The sequence below is a fragment of the Acipenser ruthenus genome, chromosome 22 (assembly GCF_902713425.1).
Source record: "Acipenser ruthenus chromosome 22, fAciRut3.2 maternal haplotype, whole genome shotgun sequence".
NCBI lineage: Eukaryota > Metazoa > Chordata > Actinopteri > Acipenseriformes > Acipenseridae > Acipenser > Acipenser ruthenus.
Genome location: NC_081210.1, coordinates 8,103,084 through 8,124,754, shown reverse-complemented (window position 1 = coordinate 8,124,754; position 21,671 = coordinate 8,103,084). Strand labels below are relative to the sequence as shown.

The following is a 21,671-nucleotide window of genomic DNA, read 5'->3' as shown; positions in this document are numbered from 1 at the left end:
ACTGAGTCCGTTTGTTTTCACAATGCAGTTTTCAAGTGAACTTGGTTTGTTTATATGGTGTGTGAACTGGATGTTTACAATATCCTGCAAGGCATATTGAAAGATGGCAGCTATTGATGTATTGCTCTGGTTTTTAATATAGCATGTTTTAGATTCTTACATATTAGCTGAAGAAGAAAGCACTGGGGGAGCACTTCTGGTTTAATTAATACATGCATTGAATGCCTACAATAGGAGAATAATGCAGTTTATGCAATTCTGCACAGTTCTCATACTGTTGGCATTTAACAAAGTAATTTAACTCTTTACACAGCCCTATTTCCACCTGTTTTTCACTGTTTTCATTTATGTATGTTTAACTACTGGGTAGTTTGTGCAACATGCATATAACTTCTGTCAAATGAAAGGCCACAAAATGTCCTTTCATATTATGTGCATACTATATGTGCATACTATATGTGGTAGAGATGAGAATATAAAAAAAAACACGCTTTTCCACTGCTATATATATTGTAACCATAGATGGCTCAAAAAACACACTGCACCATATATATTTTACTATTTTTGTGAGTTTTGTCCAGTTCGGATTGGATTTTGGTGTCTGACCAAATTTCTGTCAGAGCTTCAGTTTCTCCCACTGTCCAGATATCCACGGTGAAAAACTGGGACTTTTTTTTGTCTTCAATTTACTGATGCCGTAGCAACTCTGAAGCTGTTAAAATAACAGTATATAAAATAACACAATAATAGTTTAAAAATGAAACATCGGGTGAATTTATTAGATTATAACAACTCATTATTCGGTGCATTTACCAAACGGACTGAGACCACCTCTTTAGCGGACTTTGTTGTTCACACTTAACACCAAATATACCAAACCGTACCGAGTGCAGACCAAACCCTCTAAACCAGAGATGGGCAATTCCAGTCCTGGAAGGCAGGTGTCCCTCCTGGTTTTTGTTCCAGCTGTACCCTAAATTACTTAATTGGACCAATTAAGTGCTTATTAGAAGCTTAATTGGTCAGCTGGAACAAACACCAGGAGGGACACCGGCCCCCCAGGACCGGAATTGCCCACCCCTGCTCTAAACGGACCCAGCGTGAGCACACCCTAAATTAATTCAATGACAAACGTTTTGACTGGAAGTATATCACAATGTCTGGAATTCTGTTCATATACTTACATACTTATACTACTTGGTGATGTGGATTACAGTGGTACAGTGTGAATGATTTCCTAATGGTCCCATAAAGAGGAATGTGGACAGTAAACCATGCTGATATGTGAATGGCACAAGTTACAGCAGACTTGAAACATTTAGCGCCCTTGAATTGTTTTATACTGTTTTTAGTGGGAATCAAATCAAATCAAATCAAATTTTATTTCTAAAGCATCTTTCATAGAAAGCCATCCCAAGGCGCTTTTAACAAGAAAAAGGACATTCAGAAGTACATTTTAGTACAATAAAAACAATATAAACAATAAAAACAGCAAGAGAAAACAACATTTTAAAATGAAAGCAAATAAAAGCAACAGATGAGAAACTCAAACCGAATAAATATGAATAAAACTATACAAAAAAGAAATATTAATATTATAAAGATATAAAAGCCCTATTATAATAGTATGTTATTAATTTTTTTTTAAATGGCCAATGTCAGTGTGTCTCTCACTGTGCACGGTAGAGCATTCCAGAATTCAGGTGCCCTATGACTGAATGCTCTACCACCTGTCCTTTGCTTTAAAATCCTTGGGATAGATAGCAGCCCTGCATCTTGTGAGCAGAGTAGCCGGCCAGGGGCATATGGGACTAAGAAAAAAAAATAGGCTGAAGCCATTTAGGGCTTTATAGGCGATAAGAAGGACCTTAAAGTCAATCCTGGGCAGCACCGGGAGCCAGTGGAGGGCTGCTAACACTGGGGGAATGTGCTCACTTGTTTTGTTTTGGTAGCACCCTGGCTGCAGCATGTTTTACAAGCTGCAATCGTGACAGAACACAGTTTGGAATTCCAGAGAACATGGCATTGCAGTAATCAATCCTAGAAGAATGGTGTTAGCTAAATACAATTTATTATATAAACTAGGTAAACATAAATAAGTTCAGTATATAAAGAAGGAATGATGTATGGTACTGTAAGGGGACAAACCAAGATAGCTGCTGTCTTTTGCTGCTGCATTGACTTTCTTTTGTAACACTGCTCTGAGGTGCTTCGGTTTAATCATATTCATCTGTTAACCCAATATGTATAGAAAAGACTTGCTGGTACAGAGATGGATTTTTTTCTCAATTCAGCTGTAGGGAATTAATTATATGTGTTGAGTGAAGTAGATTCTTACACGCTCTACTTGATCGGCTTCATATCACAGACACGTTTGATCTGAATAGCAGTTTAGTTTCTCATGCTAAAAAGTAGCTTCTAAAAGCCAGTAAAGAAACTGCTAAGTTTTAAACCTGCTATGTTATGAAAATAGTCTTTTTTTCTTCACCGAGTGGTGGTCTGTTTTTGTTTTGTTCAAAGTTGTGACTACATGCTGTCAATAGCATCATCTTCCCCTTTGTGAGATTATCATATGCAGAAGTGCCACTGTTTCCATACCTATCATTGCAGCCACCGCTTAATGGATTGTGTATATCTCTGGGATGAATTTTTTCCACAAACTTTAAAATTTGCGGGCATAACATACACTCTGCAAACTCCAGCAAAAAGGTGCTTTCTACACTGTTACAAATGAAACAGCATTGACTTCAGAACTATACACACTAACTCTGCAATTCTTTTAAATACAAGCTTTTTGACTGCTTGACAAATCTACCTTCACCATCTGCATAGAGCGAATCTTGGGTATCACACTTGATGAGACAACTGATTTTCAGCGTGGTTCCCTGCTGCCAGTAGAAAAAAAAAATGATCATCTCAGTGTCTCTCGTCTTTATTAAACATGCAAGACTGCTTTCCCATCACTTCTCCGGATATTGGGCACCACTGTCTGTAACCTTATTTTTCATCCTGCAAATAGCACAAAGGCTCTGGAAAGATAAATTTAACGATTCAGTCTCTGCTTCTACTTTATGAACCCCCTACCTCTGGAACTGCCCTTAATTGATAACTCCTGTCTGCTCCCCTGTTATAGCAATCTGTCAGTGATGTAGTGGGTAAACTAACCTTTTTTTGGTGTTTCACGCTGGGCAGTTGCATGGTAGGCACTAAAGATGTGCAGATATGCTCTTAGTAGGTTATGTGCATATCAGTCATGGTGATCGTGCAGAATTATGGGTTAAAGGTTCATTGGAAAAGATTCTGGCCATCTGTGGCGGAGTGTCCCGCCCCTATATATATATTTGTATTATTATTTGTATTTTTGTTTGCGGCGCAGGTCAAAGCACCGCGTATTTGTTATTGTTTTGTATTTATATTTTGAAAACCTCCTGAGGATGCTTGGTTGATCAGCTACTGGTTATTTAACTAGCTGACAGTCACGCATCCTTGCTAAACTCATGCATAAGATAATTAACAGCTAGTTAACCCCTCGGCCAGAATATAAAAGCCTCCAGCTCTCCATGCTAAGGGGGAGAGTGTACAGAGGAGAGTACGGGAGAGCGAGCAAGGAGAGCGGAAAACAATTGCTATATTTAAATATACTTGTTTCTGTTTATTTGTTTGGCCATCGCGCCTTTTTGTTTGGTGTTTGTTTTGTTTTGTTTAAACCTTTTGTTTATTTATTATTTAATAAAAGCACTGAATGCCGTAGCGTTCAGTTTCACCCACCACCATTCTTTGTTTTGGTTCCTGTTTCTGGTCCGTGACGTCACCACTCACAGTGACAGAGTGGTAGAGTTTACTCACGTTTACCCTCAACTACACTACTAATACAATCCTACCATGACCCCCTTGAAAACACTGTAACTAATGCATACAGTACCATTAAACATATTGCATAATGTGCAGAAGGCTTTGCAGATTGATGACATTGTTACTTAGTCCTCATAAGATAACTAGTCAAAAAGGATTTGAGGTTAAAGAGTCAATAATTTATATAGGAAGATGCCGTATTAAAAATACAAAGTGCAAACAAGGGTACATCGCAAAGATAACACCACAAGCAATAATTACCAAAGCTGGAAAGCAATAACGGCAGGCAGATGAAAGGGCAAACAAACTTGAACTGAAAAAACATATTATTATGTAGAAACAAGCAAAGACCAATTACCTAAAAGGCTAAGCAAAAAGTCTGATTAAAATCAAAATCCATACAGTGTGTGCCAAGGATCAATTCTGCAGAGGGCTGTGCTGGTTGGCAACGAAACAATAGGACATGTATTTTCATTGCAACCCTGCAGGTTCTTAAAGAGCCTAAGGTGAAGGTGAGGGGTGCGAGTCCAAGATTAATCCCTACGTAAAACACTAGAACCCTGTTATACAGACGGTCGTTCTTTTGGTTGCTCACCCTGGCTATACCTGCAGTTGTGCGGGATCACCACAAATTTCACAGTCCTTCCTCTTTGGCTTGTGGAGAACAAAGTCCTACCATGTCTAGCACATATTTAATTTTTAACATTAAACAATTGTATTTATAAATCAAACAAAAACACATTATATACAGGTGCAGGGCCTCAGCCCTACCAAATTGTATGAGAAAAAAAAAAAATCTGCTACAAAAAAGGTTGCGGGACAGTTTATTGTGATTTGGTCTTCTCAGTGGGAAACATTAAGAAGAAAATCAAACCGTTGCCTTGGGAAACCATTATCAGTATCCAGGTTCAGAGGCACAACAGGTGAGGGGTTGAAACAATGGGGATGCAGCTTTACAACTCAAAGTTTCTTTTGTTTGTTTGAATTTCTGTAGCTGGAAGATAAAGGCCATGGTCAATATAAAAAAGGACCACAATATCCCCACATATTAATTAAAGGTAGCTGTTGAATGGAATTAAATAAACCAAGAATTTGCTAGAAAGAGATCATAATGTCTTCTGAAACAAACAGGGGCGTCATTTGCTATGGGGCAGGAACGGCAGCCCCCCCCCCAGACCTTGGCTTTCCCCCATAGATGATCTATATGGCATTATGTCTTCCACTTTTTGACCACCCCCCACCAGACATAATATAATCACATATAAGGTGGTTGAAGTTTTCTTCAGAAACAAATAAAATATGTTTTTCAAACATCATAACATCATTCTTTTGTAATCTAACCCGGATCTGAATGAAGTCGGCAACAGTTGCTATGTGATGTAATTGCTAGCACTCAGAGTCTCAAGGCATTGGCGGAATTCATTCATTTGTACTTGATAGTTCATTGTTGTGCAGTGATTATATCGATAACACAGAAGTACATTGCATTCTGTTATTTCTATAATAATATAATATTACCGATATCATGATGAGTCAAAGAGATATGTCGAATATATTTGCCATAGCAGGTGGAAAACAGAAGAAATGAAACACAGCGAGACAACAACGAGGGATTCACCTGTGGAAGAAACTAATAATATTGATTACGCCCAGGTACCATTTTTTATACATGCTCTAAAGAAAAGGTACCAGAGATTTGAAAACGAGATTTAGGCTCATTTAGATTTTGGATTCTTGTCATTTCTTTATATTTCGGTTTTCTTTAAAAAAAACAAATAGTATTTGGTATTGCAGTTCTCGCAGAATATAATTTAAACACCAAATATAGCGTGGCATCACATTGCACTAGTTTAGAATGTACTGCAATGCACAGCTGCTCTATCAACTCATCGTTGTCTTTTTCACAGTGGATCGGCAAAAATTATATTTAAGGTGCTTCTCTACTGAATTAGATACATTCTGATTGAAATTCACTGTTATAATTACTGTTTAAAAATGTTACATTGCTTAAATATGCATGTATATGGCATGCATGTATATGGCAAATGAAAAGTTCTTTTCGTGCATGAAAAGGGTCAAAACATACCTGCGTAAAGCTACTGGAGATGAGAGATTGAGTGATCTTTTGGTTATTGCAAGCTAATCGGACAAAGCTAAGAATTTGCCAAGATGAAAGCGAGACGCTACCCTCTTTTATTTTTTATCTGTGTAAACATGTTATTTAAAACTTTGCTACTTGTTGCTGCTTTCGGCATTCACAGGAATGTGGTGCTTAATTAGCAGTTTATATTCATTGGTTTATATTTGATAGAAAGTGTCATTCTTTGTGGAAAGCAGGTGAAATAATAGCTTGAGGCTGTAAGTATGTATCAAATCTGGTCGGATGGATGCTCTAAAATAAAGAGTTAAACTGCATTCAATGATCTGAAATAATGTCTCTAGCTGCTACTGTAAAACAATTTAAAAATGATGTTGTACCACTGTTTGTTTAATGTAGCAGAGTTACAGTATGTAACTGTGAAATGTTTACTTAACTGGGATATCGGAAGCTGGCAGCAGAGCAATTCGGTTAGAGTTTAAGCCTTACACACTTTTAAAACACAAAAGTTTCGGCGAAATCAATGACCATAACGTTACGCACTTTATTACTATAAAATGAGACTTAGTGGAACGACATTTTTGAGTTTGTTATAAACCAGTGCCATGCTTTAAATATACTTGCACTGCACTTTTTGTATAATTTATTTTAAGAATAAGAGCGATGTTGACAAAGCTCAGCACACTATCTCGTTGTAAACTGGCCCAATTACTGTCTGTTTTTTTTCTCATTCATGATGCTATTTGGGACAGAGAATGTTCAATGTTGATACAATTCCCCCCCCCCCCCCCCCCCCCCAGCGCCCCTGGAAGCAAATTATATGTTTCTTCCAAATTGGGCTTTCTAATAACCAACATCTGCAGAATTATTTAGCATAATGGAACCCCATTGCATTTTGCGCGCCACTGTGCAGTACAGTAAAACATTCCAGCATTTTCCTGCTTGTGTGCTGTTCCCTTAGTCCCGCCTCTTCTCACTCCCTATTGGCTTCCATCCTCCCCAGAGCTTCATAAAGCTGAAAGCTATTGGCTGATCTCGACATTCAATTATACAAATGTGCCAATTAAAGACATTCTACAATTGGCACATTTACTTTCCAACAATCAAGACTTTCGTTTGACAAGTGTTTTGTCGAGCCTCATTATCTTAGCGTCTATTATTATCATAACGCCTATTATAATTATATGATTTTAAACCATGAAAAATGAAACCTGCCCAACCTTGGGCACCTCCAAATAAAAAGAAACAACAAATCTGGATGTCAAAAACGGAGGGAAATGACTACAAAAAAGAAAATCTAAAAAAACTGCAATAAGCAAACTGTCAAATTTTCTATGTGAATTTAAAAATTATTATTTTTGTAAAGTGGGTGTTTTCTACAGTAAAAAAAAAAAAAAAATGTGATAAAATGCAACTGGAGGTCCATTGCCGGGGCCAACAAACCTGGTGTGGTCCTGTAATGATGTCAAGAATTATTAGATATCTCACAACACACTGCTGAAGCTATCAACTACAAAATAAAGAAGAATGATTTCCCTGGTTTTTAATGTGGCTTTTACAAGTTTTCCTGTGCTTGCTTTTCTACTGTATATATTACATGCCTTCTGTAAGTTAAACCTTTCCTATGTTTCCTCCTGACCCCAGGTAGCTGTGTATATGTTGTTGTTGTTGCCATGCCAGTAGAATAAAGGGCCCTAATCCATTGACATGAGCACAACAAAGCAGAAAGCTGCTTCGTTGGTCAAGTCTGGAGTAAATGAAGGGACATGATTTAGAAGTGAAGAAGAAGTGTGCTGTCTGGAAGGCAGACGGATGTGTTATATCATGACGTGGTTTTGTGTATGTTTCTTTCTTGCAGGTATGAGAATACTGGTGACCCTGCTGTTAGATACTCTGCCTATGCTAGGCAACGTCCTTCTCCTTTGTTTTTTTGTCTTCTTTATATTTGGGATTGTCGGAGTGCAATTGTGGGCTGGCCTGCTGAGGAACAGGTGTTTCTTAGAAGACAATTTTAAAACGTAAGTACGTGTTTCTGCAGTTAAGTGGCAGCAGTTAACTGCTCCTAGCAGAAGTGACTTTTCAAGAGCTGAGGATTTTGTAAAATAAACACCTCAGCCCAGCAGAACAACACAAAAAATGTACTTTAAAAAATCTGAGAAACAGCAACATAGAGACATTTTCACAAATCACTCATTTTAATTGCATTGGCTGGATCACTACAGATTATCCTACATTCTGAGGTTGTCAAAAACAAGAGAAAGTTGTGGAAAAGATTTGTAAGATAGATGCATACAGCAGAATTACCAGTTTATGAGCTTGATAATTAGGTTGTTGACTGGTACAGTAATCAATAAATCGTCACACTGTGCCTGTTGGTGGTGTTTGTTTTCTAATCTTGGTTGCCTGGTTATCATCAGGATAGTGTAGATGCACTTATCTACATTAATTTACTACTTATTTTAATTTCATGAGTAATTTTATTGAGTTTCAGTGATTTGCAAATCCAGATTATTCCTGACTAAAAGGCTTCAGGAAAAAAGTTCACTTAAACATGTTTGTTTTTAAAATATAGCCCGTTCTGTGTCCAATTTGCTATCTTCTAAGTACGAAGGTGGAGGTTCATCAAAGATGTGCAACAACAAGTTTTTATAGGGATAATGAACAGAATTGAACATCCTTTGTATGCAATGAAAGCCTTTTCATGAAAGTGCACAGGACAGAAAAGCATAATTGGCAACAGATTGGAAATGTGTTGTGTTTGATGTAAGCCGTAAAGTACATCATGGACACGGTCTTCTGAGGTTTGGGAGTGCAAACAAATTATTACATTCTAAAAACCCATAGCATTTATCAAACCTAATACAAAGTTTTATCCATTATTAAATACAGTCGTTAATATAATACTCGATTGCTACATAAACTCTGCATTGAAAAGATATCTATCTTCGGTATGGGAAAGTCTTATGTATTCAGCAAATCTGCAAAGTATAGAAAGTCCCTAATGAGGACTATCTTGACAGTTTCTGTCATTTGAGCATCTGGTTCACAGTGAAGTTCTGAATTTTTTTATGTCAACTTCTATTGCTTCAGTTGTGTGACTGCAGCTCCTCACACTAATGTTTACCATAGACTTGAGAAAGTGACTGAAGACAGCAGAATGTACTTCCATACACTCAGAATTCACTCTGGGGAAGTTAAGAGGCATCTGTAGTTTCATTTTCAGCTTGGTACAGTAATATTTTAACTCAAGCCATGCAGTAAAAGTACAGAGTCATGCCTGCCTATACAACTATTATAAAGGATTTATACCTTATTAATAAATTCATCTTTCAAGGCCAAGAGAGAAAAAATAAATTTGCTGTCCTACTGAATTGATTTACTAAAAAGCCTACAATGAAAGCCACCCAGCCTGTAGTGTATGATGTATTTAAATATTGTTGGTACCTAGACACTGACGAAACATTGCTGTTCTATTGCAGGACTTACAATCTATCTTTTTTAACCCCATATTACAAACAAGAGGAGGGTGAAGAAACCCCATTCATCTGCTCCACCAATAGGGACAACGGGATGGTTAGGTGTCCAGACATCCCACGCTTGAAGGAAAATAGAGTGGAGTGTTCTCTCAGCATGTTCTACGACAGCCACCAACACAACAGTATGGACGTGGGAAACATAAATGGCTGCATAAACTGGAACCAATATTACAATGTATGCAAGACTGGGGACCTGAACCCACACAAAGGAGCTATTAACTTTGATAATATTGGATATGCCTGGATCGCTATTTTTCAGGTAGGTTTCAATGCACTTCTTTAAATTACCATACCACTATGTCACAAACTGTACAACCCAGGGCCAGAAACCCATTGAAAAGCAGTTGGATCGCAAGTTCTTAAGTTAAGTTCTCAACTTTACAGTCAGTAAATATCTGTAGTTTCTATAAAGAAAACACAAGCTTGATCTTGAACTCAGGAGCTTCATTTCAGACCTCCTACATCTTAGCCGTTTCTTGCTAGTTCACAGTAATATAATAATTTAGTTTAGTCTTTTACAAAAAAAAATGTAGCAAACTTAGCAAATGATATTGCACACATGGTCAACATCTTGCAGCTGTCCTATGAACAAAGCCATCAGTTGGTTTTCATTTGCTATAATATTTACTCATTTTAATATTCATTGGTTGTGAAAGCTTGAGCTTTAAGGCTGTTTTCTTCCCAGAAGCCAGGTATCACATGGCTGGCTATCTGTTTACCTGTCTTTGTGGCTCTGCCTTCAGGCTCTTCTCAAACAGACATTGTTGAAGCAGAGATGATAAGTTAACCGCTCTGCAGGGTGTTCTTTAAAACGTACTTAATTAATCTAACAGGACCAGACCGTGTTGCTACTGCAGCTATCAGTAGGTGTAGGATCTGAATGATGATGATCCGATTTGGGTGACTTTGAAGAAGGAGCTGCTGAAATGCTGGCCTTATTTGATTTTGTAGCATGCTAAAGGACTTCTCATGGAAGGTCAGGGTGTTTGCTGTACTATACGGCTTATGATTCCAGTCTGCGCCTGTTTTCTAATTAGAGAGCCTACCAGCAGCACCTTGGGTGTTGCACACAAGAAGGGTCCCTTCCTTTGATTTTTAACATTGGATAGGGAACAAAAATATAAAGGAAAATAAAGGAAAGGGACCCTTTTTGACTGCTGCACCCTGACACTACTGGTAAACTATTTGCTTTACTGATCAGTGACAGATTTGATAGTATTTTGTTTAAAATGTTATATTTCTATTCCTCATACTTCACTTTACCACAAAGTTACTCTAATATTTACAACGTGACATAGATACATCAACAGACTTTGCTTTAAAACGTAGTTTTCATTTTCAGTGTAAATATTTCTACTCTCTCAAAATGAATGCATGGGGAGGCCTTTAGTTACACAGTTGCAACAAAACTGTAGGAGGCTATCTCATGCTTACCACAAATGCGCATACATCTGAAACTCCCCTGAACAGATTGAATACCTGCATTGAAAGGGAGGCATATTGAATAAGCTAAACTAGATGCTGCTCCTTGGAGATCACAGTTATCAGTGTAATGGAGGAGGGGAAGCCCACCATTATCTCCTTGCGTCTTAACAGGAGAGTGCCTAGAGCCAGATACTTGAGACTTCCATTAACAGCAGCAGCAATATATGATTAAAGTTAAGCGTTGAGATACGTGTAAAAATGAAATCGGTTACGTTTTATACAGTGGTGGGGGATGCGAGCGCTGGAAGTTGAGAGGTTTTTTTTTTTCTTAATCCGAGAATGCAATATTAAGCTCCACACCAAGAGATCAGACATACAAAATCTGTAAACAAACAAACAAAGAAAACACTATTGCTTAAAGCTGCAATGTCCTTTGGTCATATCAAATGAATTATGCTGTGTATTTGGTGTATTTTTAGGCTATATTTTAGTCTGGATCACTTAAGCAACATGACATTTATGTTTCTGTCAAAACCAGGTCCTGTTAGCTTTTAGAGGGCATCTACCTATAAGATAATGACCGCTCTACTCCGAACTTGATTCTGTGAGGTTTATAATTTACTGTTTGTAATTTGTATTGGTTTAGCAGCAAAGGAAATGCAGTTTTTGATTACATAATGTGGTTGGTTCAATTAATCTGTGATTGCAGTGCAATAGGAATGGGAAAAATCTATATTTCAGGTAAATAAATAATTGTGTCTTAAAGTTGTTTTTATTGTGAGACACTGTACATTAGCTTCCAGGCAGGCCTACTGGTAGTTTGAAGTGTGAAAATAAAATCTCCTACAGAGAAGCTAATATTGACAACTTCCCTTTTTTAAAGTGACCTTCTGCATTAAAAAAAAAATCCACAAACATATGACATATTCTGTAAACTCCTAGTTCCTTTTGTTAAAAAGAAATGATCTTGTGTATAAGATCATTGTGAACTTGTGTTACGAGATTACTAATCATTTCTGCTTGCCGTTGTCCACACAACTATCTGATTGGAGTGGTTTTTGATTAGGTTCAGAAAATGTGGAATTGAACTCCTGACATTGCACGAAGTAGCTCCTGCACTGCACTCCACCACACAGCACGAGCACATACCATTATAGCTGCGCTTGCCCTCTGGTAGAGAACCATTGCATTAACATAGTAATGCAAATATATTGCCATTGAAGATGATTCAATCCTGCATTTCCATTCTCGGTGTGGCTACAGGACACATAAGAACATAAGAAAGTTTACAAACAAGAGTAGGCCGTTCGGCCCATCTTGGTCGTTTGGTTGTTAGTAGCTTATTGATCCCAGAATCTCATCAAGCAGCTTCTTGAAGGATCCCAGGGTGTCAGCCTCAACAACATTACTGGGGAGTTGGTTCCAGACCCTCACAATTCTCTATGTAAAAAAGTGCCTCCTATTTTCTGTTCTGAATGCCCCATTATCTAATCTCCATTTGTGACCCCTGGTCCTTGTTTCTTTCTTCAGGTCGAAAAAGTCCCTTGGGTTGACATTGTCAATACCTTTTAGGATTTTGAATGCTTGAATCAGATCACCGCATAGTTTTCTTTGTTCAAGACTGAATACATTGTCTAGATGAAGACATTTCTGAGTCAACATAAATGCCTAGGTCTTTTCCATAGATTCCTTCTTCAATTTCAGTATCTCCCATATGATATTTATAATGCACATTTTTATTGCCTGCATGCAGTACCTCACACTTTTCTCTATTAAATGTAATTTGCCATGTGTCTGACCAGTTATGAATGCTGTCTAGATCATTTTGAATGTTTGCCACTCCTCCTATTTTTGTGTTGTCTGCAAATTTAACAAGTTTGTTTACTTCCCCCCGCCCAGGGGATTTGTTTATTTTAAGACCTCCTAGTCCCTTAAACACTTTTGTCTCTGTTATGTTAAAGTTATTTAACACTGGATAGAAACAGGTCGACATGTGGGGCATGTTGTGCGTATCCTCCTTTGTAAAAACCTGTATATTATTTAATCTATTTGCTATTTTTTTTTCTTCGTCTATGATTTTGCCATTGTATCTCTTAGACTTTTAACCTCCTTGTTGAATGTTCTCTTGCTGTTATAATATTGGAAAACATTTTGGATTTGGTTTTAGCCCCCTTAGCAATGTTCATTTCTATCTCTCTCTCTTGGCCTTTCTAACTTCCTTTTTGACTTGCGTTTGCAGTTTCAAGTACTCTTTCTGTGTACTTTGTTTTTGGTCCCTTTTAGACGCTCTGTAAAGTGCCTTTTTTCACTGAATATTTTTTTTAAATTGATCTATTAAACCATTTTGGCCATTTTGTTTTAAATTTAGATTTGTCTACTTTTGTGATGTAATTGTTTTGCACCTCTAGCACTACATTTTTAAAAAATAGCCATACTTTTTCTGTGGATGTTTTCTCTATTTTACTCCAATCTACTTCTGTTAGTCTCTGTTTCATGCCTTCATAGTTTGCTTTTCTAAAATTGTAAACCTTAGCTTTAGTCATTACCTTTTGGGTTTTAAAAAACATTTCAATTGAGACCATGTTGTGGTCTGATTTTGCCAATGATTCTCTAAACTCTGTTTTAGTTATTGTCTTCATTATTTGAAAAGACTAATCAAGGCATGCCTCCCCTCTATTATTATTATTATTATTATTATTTATTTCTTAGCAGACACCCTTATCCAGGGTGACTTACAATTGTCACAAGATATCACATTACACTATGTAACACAATTTTTGTTCCTGGGTAGTAAGTGTTATTTCCTAATTGCTTATGCCTCAAAAGTATAGAAAATGGCTATTATTCCCCACAAACTTTGCTTTTGTGACCAGGACAGTGATATTTTGAAATGTACCTATTTCCAATGAGAAAACGGGCGAATTTGTGTCTTTTCGTTCACATAAAGTCAGAAAAAAACAACATATGAATCCAAATTAACATGTATTTATACTAAAGTAATACAAAAATGTCTACAAAAGATTTAGAAGTGAGTAGTTTTTCGAGATTTACGATTATACTGTAAATCACTTTCACGAATCAGCCCACAAATGTAGTCTCCCATCATGCTCTCATTATACTGTCTTTGGTAGCGGCGTTCAAAGTCCAGTATATCCTGGTGGAAGCGCTCGCCTTGCTCCTCCGAGTACGCTCCCATGTTCTCCTTGAATTTATCAAGATGAGCATCAAGGATATGGACTTTGAGGGACATCCTACAGCCCATTGTGCCGTAGTTCTTCACCAGAGTCTCAACCAGCTCCACATAGTTTTCGGTCTTGTGATTGCCCAGGAAGCCCTGAACCACTGCGACAAAGCTGTTCCAAGCCGCTTTCTCCTTACTAGTGAGCTTCTTGGGGAATTCATTGCACTCCAGGATCTTCTTTATCTGTGGTCCGACAAAGACACCGGCTTTGACCTTTGCCTCAGACAGCTTAGGGAAGAAGTCTTGAAGGTACTTGAAGGCTGCCGACTCCTTATCTAGAGCTCTGACAAATTGTTTCATAAGGCCCAATGTGATGTGCAGTGGTGGCATCAGCACCTTCCGGGGGTCCACCAGTGGCTCCCACTTGACGTTGTTCCTCCCCACAGAGAACTCGGTCCGCTGTGGCCAATCCCGCCTGTGGTAGTGCTCCTTGGTGTCCCTGCTGTCCCAAAGGCAAAGATAGCAGGGAAACTTGGTAAAACCGCCTTGGAGACCCATCAGGAATGCCACCATTTTGAAGTCTCCTATGACCTTGATGCCATCTCAGAAAAATGCAGATATGTATCCACTTAGGCAGCTGGAACTAAACTGAACTGGTGGGCTTAAGGCCCCTGTATTTATACTACTATTTATATTACTGGAAAGTTCTAGAAAGTTCTAGAAGTTACTCCAAGTTTACTCCGCACTGAATCTATCTAGAATGTTCTGGAAAATAGGTAAATTTCAAAATATCACTGTCCTGGTCACAAAAGCAAAGTTTGTGGGGAATAATAGCCATTTTCTATACTTTTGAGGCATAAGCAATTAGGAAATAACACTTACTACCCAGGAACCAAAAAAAAAAAAAAATTGTACACGGTGTTATCTTTTACACATTATTACCCAATTACCCATTTATACAGTTGGGTTTTTACTGGAGCAATCTAGGCAAAGTACCTTGCTTAGGGTACAGCAGCAGTGTCCCCCAGCTGGGATTGAGCCCACGACCCTCTGGTCAAGAGTCCAGAGCCCTAACCACTACTCTACACTGCTGCCCTAGTTGGTGCCTTGACAAGGAAGCCGTCATTTGTCATTTCCACCATTTCAATTTTGTCTGTCATGCACCCACAGGGTTTTCTCATTTTATATGGGAGAAGCTGAAATCCCCCATTAATATGGCTTCTCCTTTGCTGCACGCATTTCTAATGTCATTGTATAACAGATTATTTTGCTCGGTGCATGAATTTGGCAGTCTATAGCATGCTCCTATTATTATGCCCTTTGAATTTTTGTCCATTATTCTGACCCATATTTATTCAGCGTTGTTTTTTTCTTCCAGATTTAACACCTGGGCTTCAAGACTATTTTTGATGTATAGCGCTATCCCTCCGCCTCTTTTGTCCTGCCTGTCTTTCCTATACAGTGTATACCCACTAATATTATATTCGTCTCCATCACTCTCAGATAAAAAGGTTTCTGTAACACCTGTCTGTGGCAAAGCGCCCCGCCCCTGTGTGCATTTGTGTTATGTGTTGTATGTTGCGTGTATAGATTGGTACACGGGATATAAACGGGTCTGTGTTTCACGTGTATTTAAAGTGTAGATTTGTATTTAGGCACGAGGAGAGCACAAATCGCTTCACGTGCTGGTTAAATGTAATATGTGAGCACGGGGTTGCACAGAATTAATTCACGTGCTGGGATTCAAGTGAATAATTAATTAGTAATTGAATCCCAGCACAACAGTATAAATAGGCACATTTTTAGTCACTCGTGGTTAGGTGTTCGGTGAGTGGAGAACGGGATTGGAGCGGAGGTAAATGTTAATGAAAAGAGTAAGAATTAGTAGTTGTTTTCACTCACCGTGTTTGTCTGTTTGTCTGTCCGTGCACCGTTTGTTTAGTGGTAGTCCGTTTTGTTTATATGTTTCTTTTGGCTACAAGTGCCGTGTCCAGTGTTTTTGTCTGTTCCAACCTTTTATTTTCTGTTCTGTTTATTAAATGCTGAACGCGATCACGCGTTCAGCCTCACCAAAACCCCATCTCTCTGTCGTTTGTGTTCCTGTTTCTGGTCTGACGCCACCCACTCCGGCCGTCTTTGTGACACGTGGTGTCCTGCATGGGATCGACAGCGCCTCCAGGACTCAGGCCAGAGCAGGAACCGCAGTTTTGGATTTAAAAAAAAAAAAAAATAATAAAAAAAAAAAAAAAATGGCAGAAGACGCCATCAAAGTGCGGGACTGGATGCTGGAAAATGCTGGGCTGGAGGCCCAGTCTATACCAGTAGTCGTCCAGTTCCTGCAGTTTATGGACAGAGAGCGATGGGAGGCATATGCAAGGGAACAGACTGTAAGCACCTGGGAGGAAGGTGTGGGGTTGGTCCTCAGCTACCTGGAGGCAATTATAAGTGAAACAGGAGCCCAGGTAGCAGGACCACCAGCAGAGGAGTACCTGCTGTCCCCATCTCCACCAGCAGAGGGTGAATGCCTGCTGGTTTTGCCTCCACAGCCCAAGCGGGAGACAGATAAAGAGGTGAAGGACAGGGAGGAGGAGTGCCGCCTAAGGGCCAGGCATCCACGGCGATGTAACAAGCCATCGTCGGGGTGCCTCCTCTGCGACCAGGATCACCTGTTCGCCCACTGTCCCTTCCGCAGTTATGGGGAGAAGCCTGAGCGTCCACAGCCCAAGCGGGAGGAGCCTGAGAGTCCACAGCCCAAGCGGGAGGAGCCTGAGCGTCCACAGCCCAAGCGGGAGGAGCCTGAGCGTCCACAGCCCAAGCGGGAGGAGCCTGAGCGTCCACAGCCCAAGCGGGAGGAGCCTGAGCGTCCACAGCCCAAATGGGAGGAGCCTGAGCGTCCACAGCCCAAGCGGGAGGAGCCCGAACGTCCTACGCCTGAGTGGGAGGAGCCCGAACGTCCTACGCCTGAGTGGGAGGAGCCCGAACGTCCTACGCCTGAGTGGGAGGAGCCCGAACGTCCTACGCCTGAGTGGGGGGAGCCCGAACGTCCACAGCCCAAAAGGGAGGAGTCGGTGCGTCCACAGCCCAAAAGGGAGGAGTTGGTGCGTCCACAGCCCAAAAGGGAGGAGTCGGTGCGTCCACAGCCCAAAAGGGAGGAGTCGGTGCGTCCACAGCCCAAAAAGAGGGAAGTCGGGGCTTCCACAGCCGTAGGACCCAAGCTGCCAGCAGAGGGAGAATGCCTGCTGGTCCCACCTCCACCAGCAGAGGGTGAATACCTGCTGGTGCCGTCCCAAGAGCCAGAAGGGGAGGAGTTACAGGCTCAACCCCCTGAAAATTTTTGGGGGGGAGAAGGGCAGGATGCTGGTGTCCCCCAGCAGCCTCGAGCTATGCTGCTGAAGGCAGCACGGCGCGCACATGCCCAGCCGCCACAGCCTCCCTCTGAGTGGCCAGCATCAGCCCCATCGCCTCTACCTCCGCCACCACCACCGCAAGGAGCAGAGGAGCAGGAGCTGCCTCTGCCTCCGCCACCACCACCGCAAGGAGCAGAGGAGCAGGAGCTGCCTCTGCCTCCACCACCTCCAGGAGCAGAGGAGCAGGAGCTGCCTCTGCCTCCGCCACCACCACCGCAAGGAGCAGAGGAGCAGGAGCTGCCTCTGCCTCCGCCACCACCACCGCAAGGAGCAGAGGAGCAGGAGCTGCCTCTGCCTCCACCACCTCCAGGAGCAGAGGAGCAGGAGCTGCCTCTGCCTCCGCCACCACCACCGCAAGGAGCAGAGGAGCAGGAGCTGCCTCTGCCTCCGCCACCACCACCGCAAGGAGCAGAGGAGCTGGAGCTGCCTCTGCCTCCACCACCGCCAGGAGCAGAGGAGCTGGAGCTGCCTCTGCCTCCACCACCGCCAGGAGCAGAGGAGCTGGAGCTGCCTCTGCCTCCACCACCGCCCGGAGCAGAGGAGCAGGAGCTGCCTCTGCTGCCCGTACCTCCGCAGGGAGTACGGTGGCCGGAGCCCCAGAAAGGGGAGCTGCCGGCCACGAAGAAGGGGGAGGAGGTCTGGAGACCACTTTCCCCAGCAGCAGTTTCGCTGCAGGAGTTCTTGTGGCCGGAGCCCCACAGGAGGGAGCTGCCGGCTACGAAGAAGGGGGAGGTCGGGGGACCACCTGCCCCCGCAGCTTTTTCGCTGCAGGACGGGACCAACAGGCTGTCAGCCGTGCCACTACCGGCAGGGGTGCTGACAGCATGGCCAGCCATGGGCCCACTGAAGCCTCCCTTCCCAGCCCGAGACTTTGTCCTGGACTGCTGGGTTTTTAAGGGGGGAGGTGGCCGTTGAGGCCATGTGTGCTGCGCACAAGGGGGGGTATATGTGGCAAAGCGCCCCGCCCCTGTGTGCATTTGTGTTATGTGTTGTATGTTGCGTGTATAGATTGGTACACGGGATATAAACGGGTCTGTGTTTCACGTGTATTTAAAGTGTAGATTTGTATTTAGGCACGAGGAGAGCACAAATCACTTCACGTGCTGGTTAAATGTAATATGTGAGCACGGGGTTGCACAGAATTAATTCACGTGCTGGGATTCAAGTGAATAATTAATTAGTAATTGAATCCCAGCACAACAGTATAAATAGGCACATTTTTAGTCACTCGTGGTTAGGTGTTCGGTGAGTGGAGAACGGGATTGGAGCGGAGGTAAATGTTAATGAAAAGAGTAAGAATTAGTAGTTGTTTTCACTCACCGTGTTTGTCTGTTTGTCTGTCCGTGCACCGTTTGTTTAGTGGTAGTCCGTTTTGTTTATATGTTTCTTTTGGCTACAAGTGCCGTGTCCAGTGTTTTTGTATGTTCCAACCTTTTATTTTCTGTTCTGTTTATTAAATGCTGAACGCGATCACGCGTTCAGCCTCACCAAAACCCCATCTCTCTGTCGTTTGTGTTCCTGTTTCTGGTCTGACGCCACCCACTCCGGCCGTCTTTGTGACACTGTCACATCGTAGTTACTTGTTAGTGCAGTAGCCTCAAGTTCTAACATTTAGTTTCTGAGACTTCTAGCATTTAGATAAATACATTTAATTCCTGTTTTACCTAAGTTGTTGCCATTGTTTTGATGTTATTATTATTATTATTTGTTTATTTAGCAGACGCCTTTATCCAAGGCGACTTACAGAGACTAGGGTGTGTGAACTATGCATCAGCTGCAGAGTCACTTACAATTACGTCTCACCCGAAAGACGGAGCACAAGGAGGTTAAGTGACTTGCTCAGGGTCACACAATGAGTCAGTGGCTGAGGTGGGATTTGAACCGGGGATCTCCTGGTTACAAGCGCTTTTCTTTAACCACTGGACCACATGTGTGGTCTCCCTTCTGTTTTTTTTGTAGATTTCTTCCCCTTCCTTTCTAGTTTAAATGCTTCTGAACCTCCTTGAGGATCCTTTCTCCAAGTAGATTGGTTCCCTTTTTATTTAAATGCAGTCTGTCCCGCCTATATAGATAGTTCTTGCTGTAGAATGTGGTCCAATGTTGAAGGAAGGTGAAGCCTTCCTGTGTGTACCACGTTTTCAGCCATGCATTTAGATTATTTATTTCCAGCTGTCCATATGCTCCTTTGCAAGGTGCCGGCAGTATCCCAGAAAATACCACAGTTTTGGTCTTTTAATTTCCTTCCTAGATGTTGTCGTCTCCTGTTCGTTCTTGGAGCCTGTCCATGTTCTCAGTGATGTGTGTGACAAAGGCTCCTGGAAGGCAGCACACTGTTGTGGAAAAGGGGTCTAGACTGCGAACTGAACTTGCTGTGTTTCTCAGTATGGAGTCCCCAACAATCATGACCTCCTTTCTTTTTGCTGTCTGGCCATCACTGTTAATAGGGTCTGGATGGTGTTCCTTTCGTTCTCTTGATGTTGGTTTTGATCATCTAAATTTTGAAGTGGCTCAAATTTTTGACCCCTGTTTTGACCCTCTTCTAGCTCCCTGGTAGCTTTCAGTCTGTTAGGGGTGCAGATTTCCAAGAATTGTGGGTGTGCCAGCTCCTCAAGCTCCTGTTGCTGTCTCATTTCCTGCAGCTCCATTTCTAGCATACTTACTAGTTTAAACAAGTTCTGGATCGTACGGCACTTTACACACACTTGGTTTAGCTCTGCTGGGTTTTCTCGGATTTCCCACATCGTGCAGATGTCACAGACTACTGGCTTGAAGGCTATGTTATTATTATTATTTTTTTTACTATTATTTTTTTTTGTAAGTTTAAGTTTAGTTTCTGCAGCTGTCAGTCTGCTTTCAAACTGCTTCTAACTGCTTTCACTTTTCAACGAAGCACTTCTCACACAATGTCACTCCCACGCTGTAGCTGGAAGAACTGCCTTGTTGTGTTCTGTTGTGCTGGTAGCTCCGCCCCTCCCCCTTGTCTCAGAACGGTGCTGAATTTGAATCAGCTGCTCTGAGTTTCAGTTTGTGATCAGAAAAAGACACGCAGCTGTGAGTCTCTGCTTCCCAATCCTGATGATAAGCCAGCCTGCTGGAGGTGCCCTCAGGAGGGAGCTGCCCATCATTTTAATTGAATCTTCCAGCCATTTCCTAGGCTCCGCCACCACATAAGCAGTGCATCTAACTAAATCTTATTTTCACTGGTTAAAAGAATAAAATACATTCAGCAAAATAATAATACTGTCCTTTGGTTTGGGGTTGAGCTGATGAATTTAAAAAATAAATAATGAATGAAAGTATGTACTGTAGGCGTGTCAGGGTTTTTTTTAGACTGTTATTAGATTAACACTGGATGTAAACTTTATATCGGCTTCTGAAAAGGAGTGTCAAATTAAATCAAATAACAGCAGCTATTTTAATATTTACAGATTATATACATGTCTATCCTTTAGTTATTATAATCATGCTGATTTTCAAAATCATTGCCAGTAAATTGGTCAAAACCATGAAAAACTTTTTTTTATATATCAAATAGGTTTTTTGTCATAAAACGTTACATGGTTGCTTTACCGTATACCAGATCTACATAAACAGGCCATTTCTTAATCTTGACTCTTTCTCCTAAGAAAGAATGAGCATGCAAGGGTAAGGAGAATTCAATGAACATTGGTAAATATTAATTTTATTGTGAATCAGTCTGGCCTTTAAACTGCTGCGGATAGGTACATATTTAATTGTGAATCATCAGGGCTCTTCAGCAGTAATGGATCTAGACTTAATTGAAATAGCAATACAAATAGTTTTTAAAGAACATTCATCTAAATACAAACGTTTTCTTTTTTCATGCCAGTTGCTTTTTTTTAACATTTAACTTTTTAATTTAAAGTTATGAAAGTATATTGCAATGAATCTCCTCCTAGCGGCTGATGAGTTAATAATACTGACCTCAGCATAAGACATGTACATGCCTCTTGACTATAGAACTTGCTCTTTATCTGAACGGTAAGACGTTCATCTTCGAAATGTGTGGTTTGCGATTCGCATCCAGCCCTTGCCTTTCCATTTAATATAATTAGATGCCAATTCATTACAGTGGCGCCCAAACAGGGAACAGGATTCATTAAAATACACATTCTGTTATAACGTAAAAAGGTTTGCCATTGTCCCCACTT

The 21,671-nt window shown here is 41.0% G+C and overlaps 1 protein-coding gene across 2 annotated transcripts in view; it reads left to right on the top strand.

Moving 5' to 3' along the window:
- Nucleotides 1–21,671, top strand: part of LOC117431071 (voltage-dependent T-type calcium channel subunit alpha-1H-like) — a 126,747-nt gene that overhangs the window by 58,291 nt on the left and 46,785 nt on the right. For both annotated transcript variants that reach the window (XM_058995945.1, XM_058995944.1), the window contains exons 6-7: nt 7,809–7,968; nt 9,430–9,745. In XM_058995945.1, the coding sequence (XP_058851928.1) occupies nt 7,809–7,968; nt 9,430–9,745 (476 nt within the window). The remainder of the gene's footprint in view (nt 1–7,808; nt 7,969–9,429; nt 9,746–21,671) is intronic.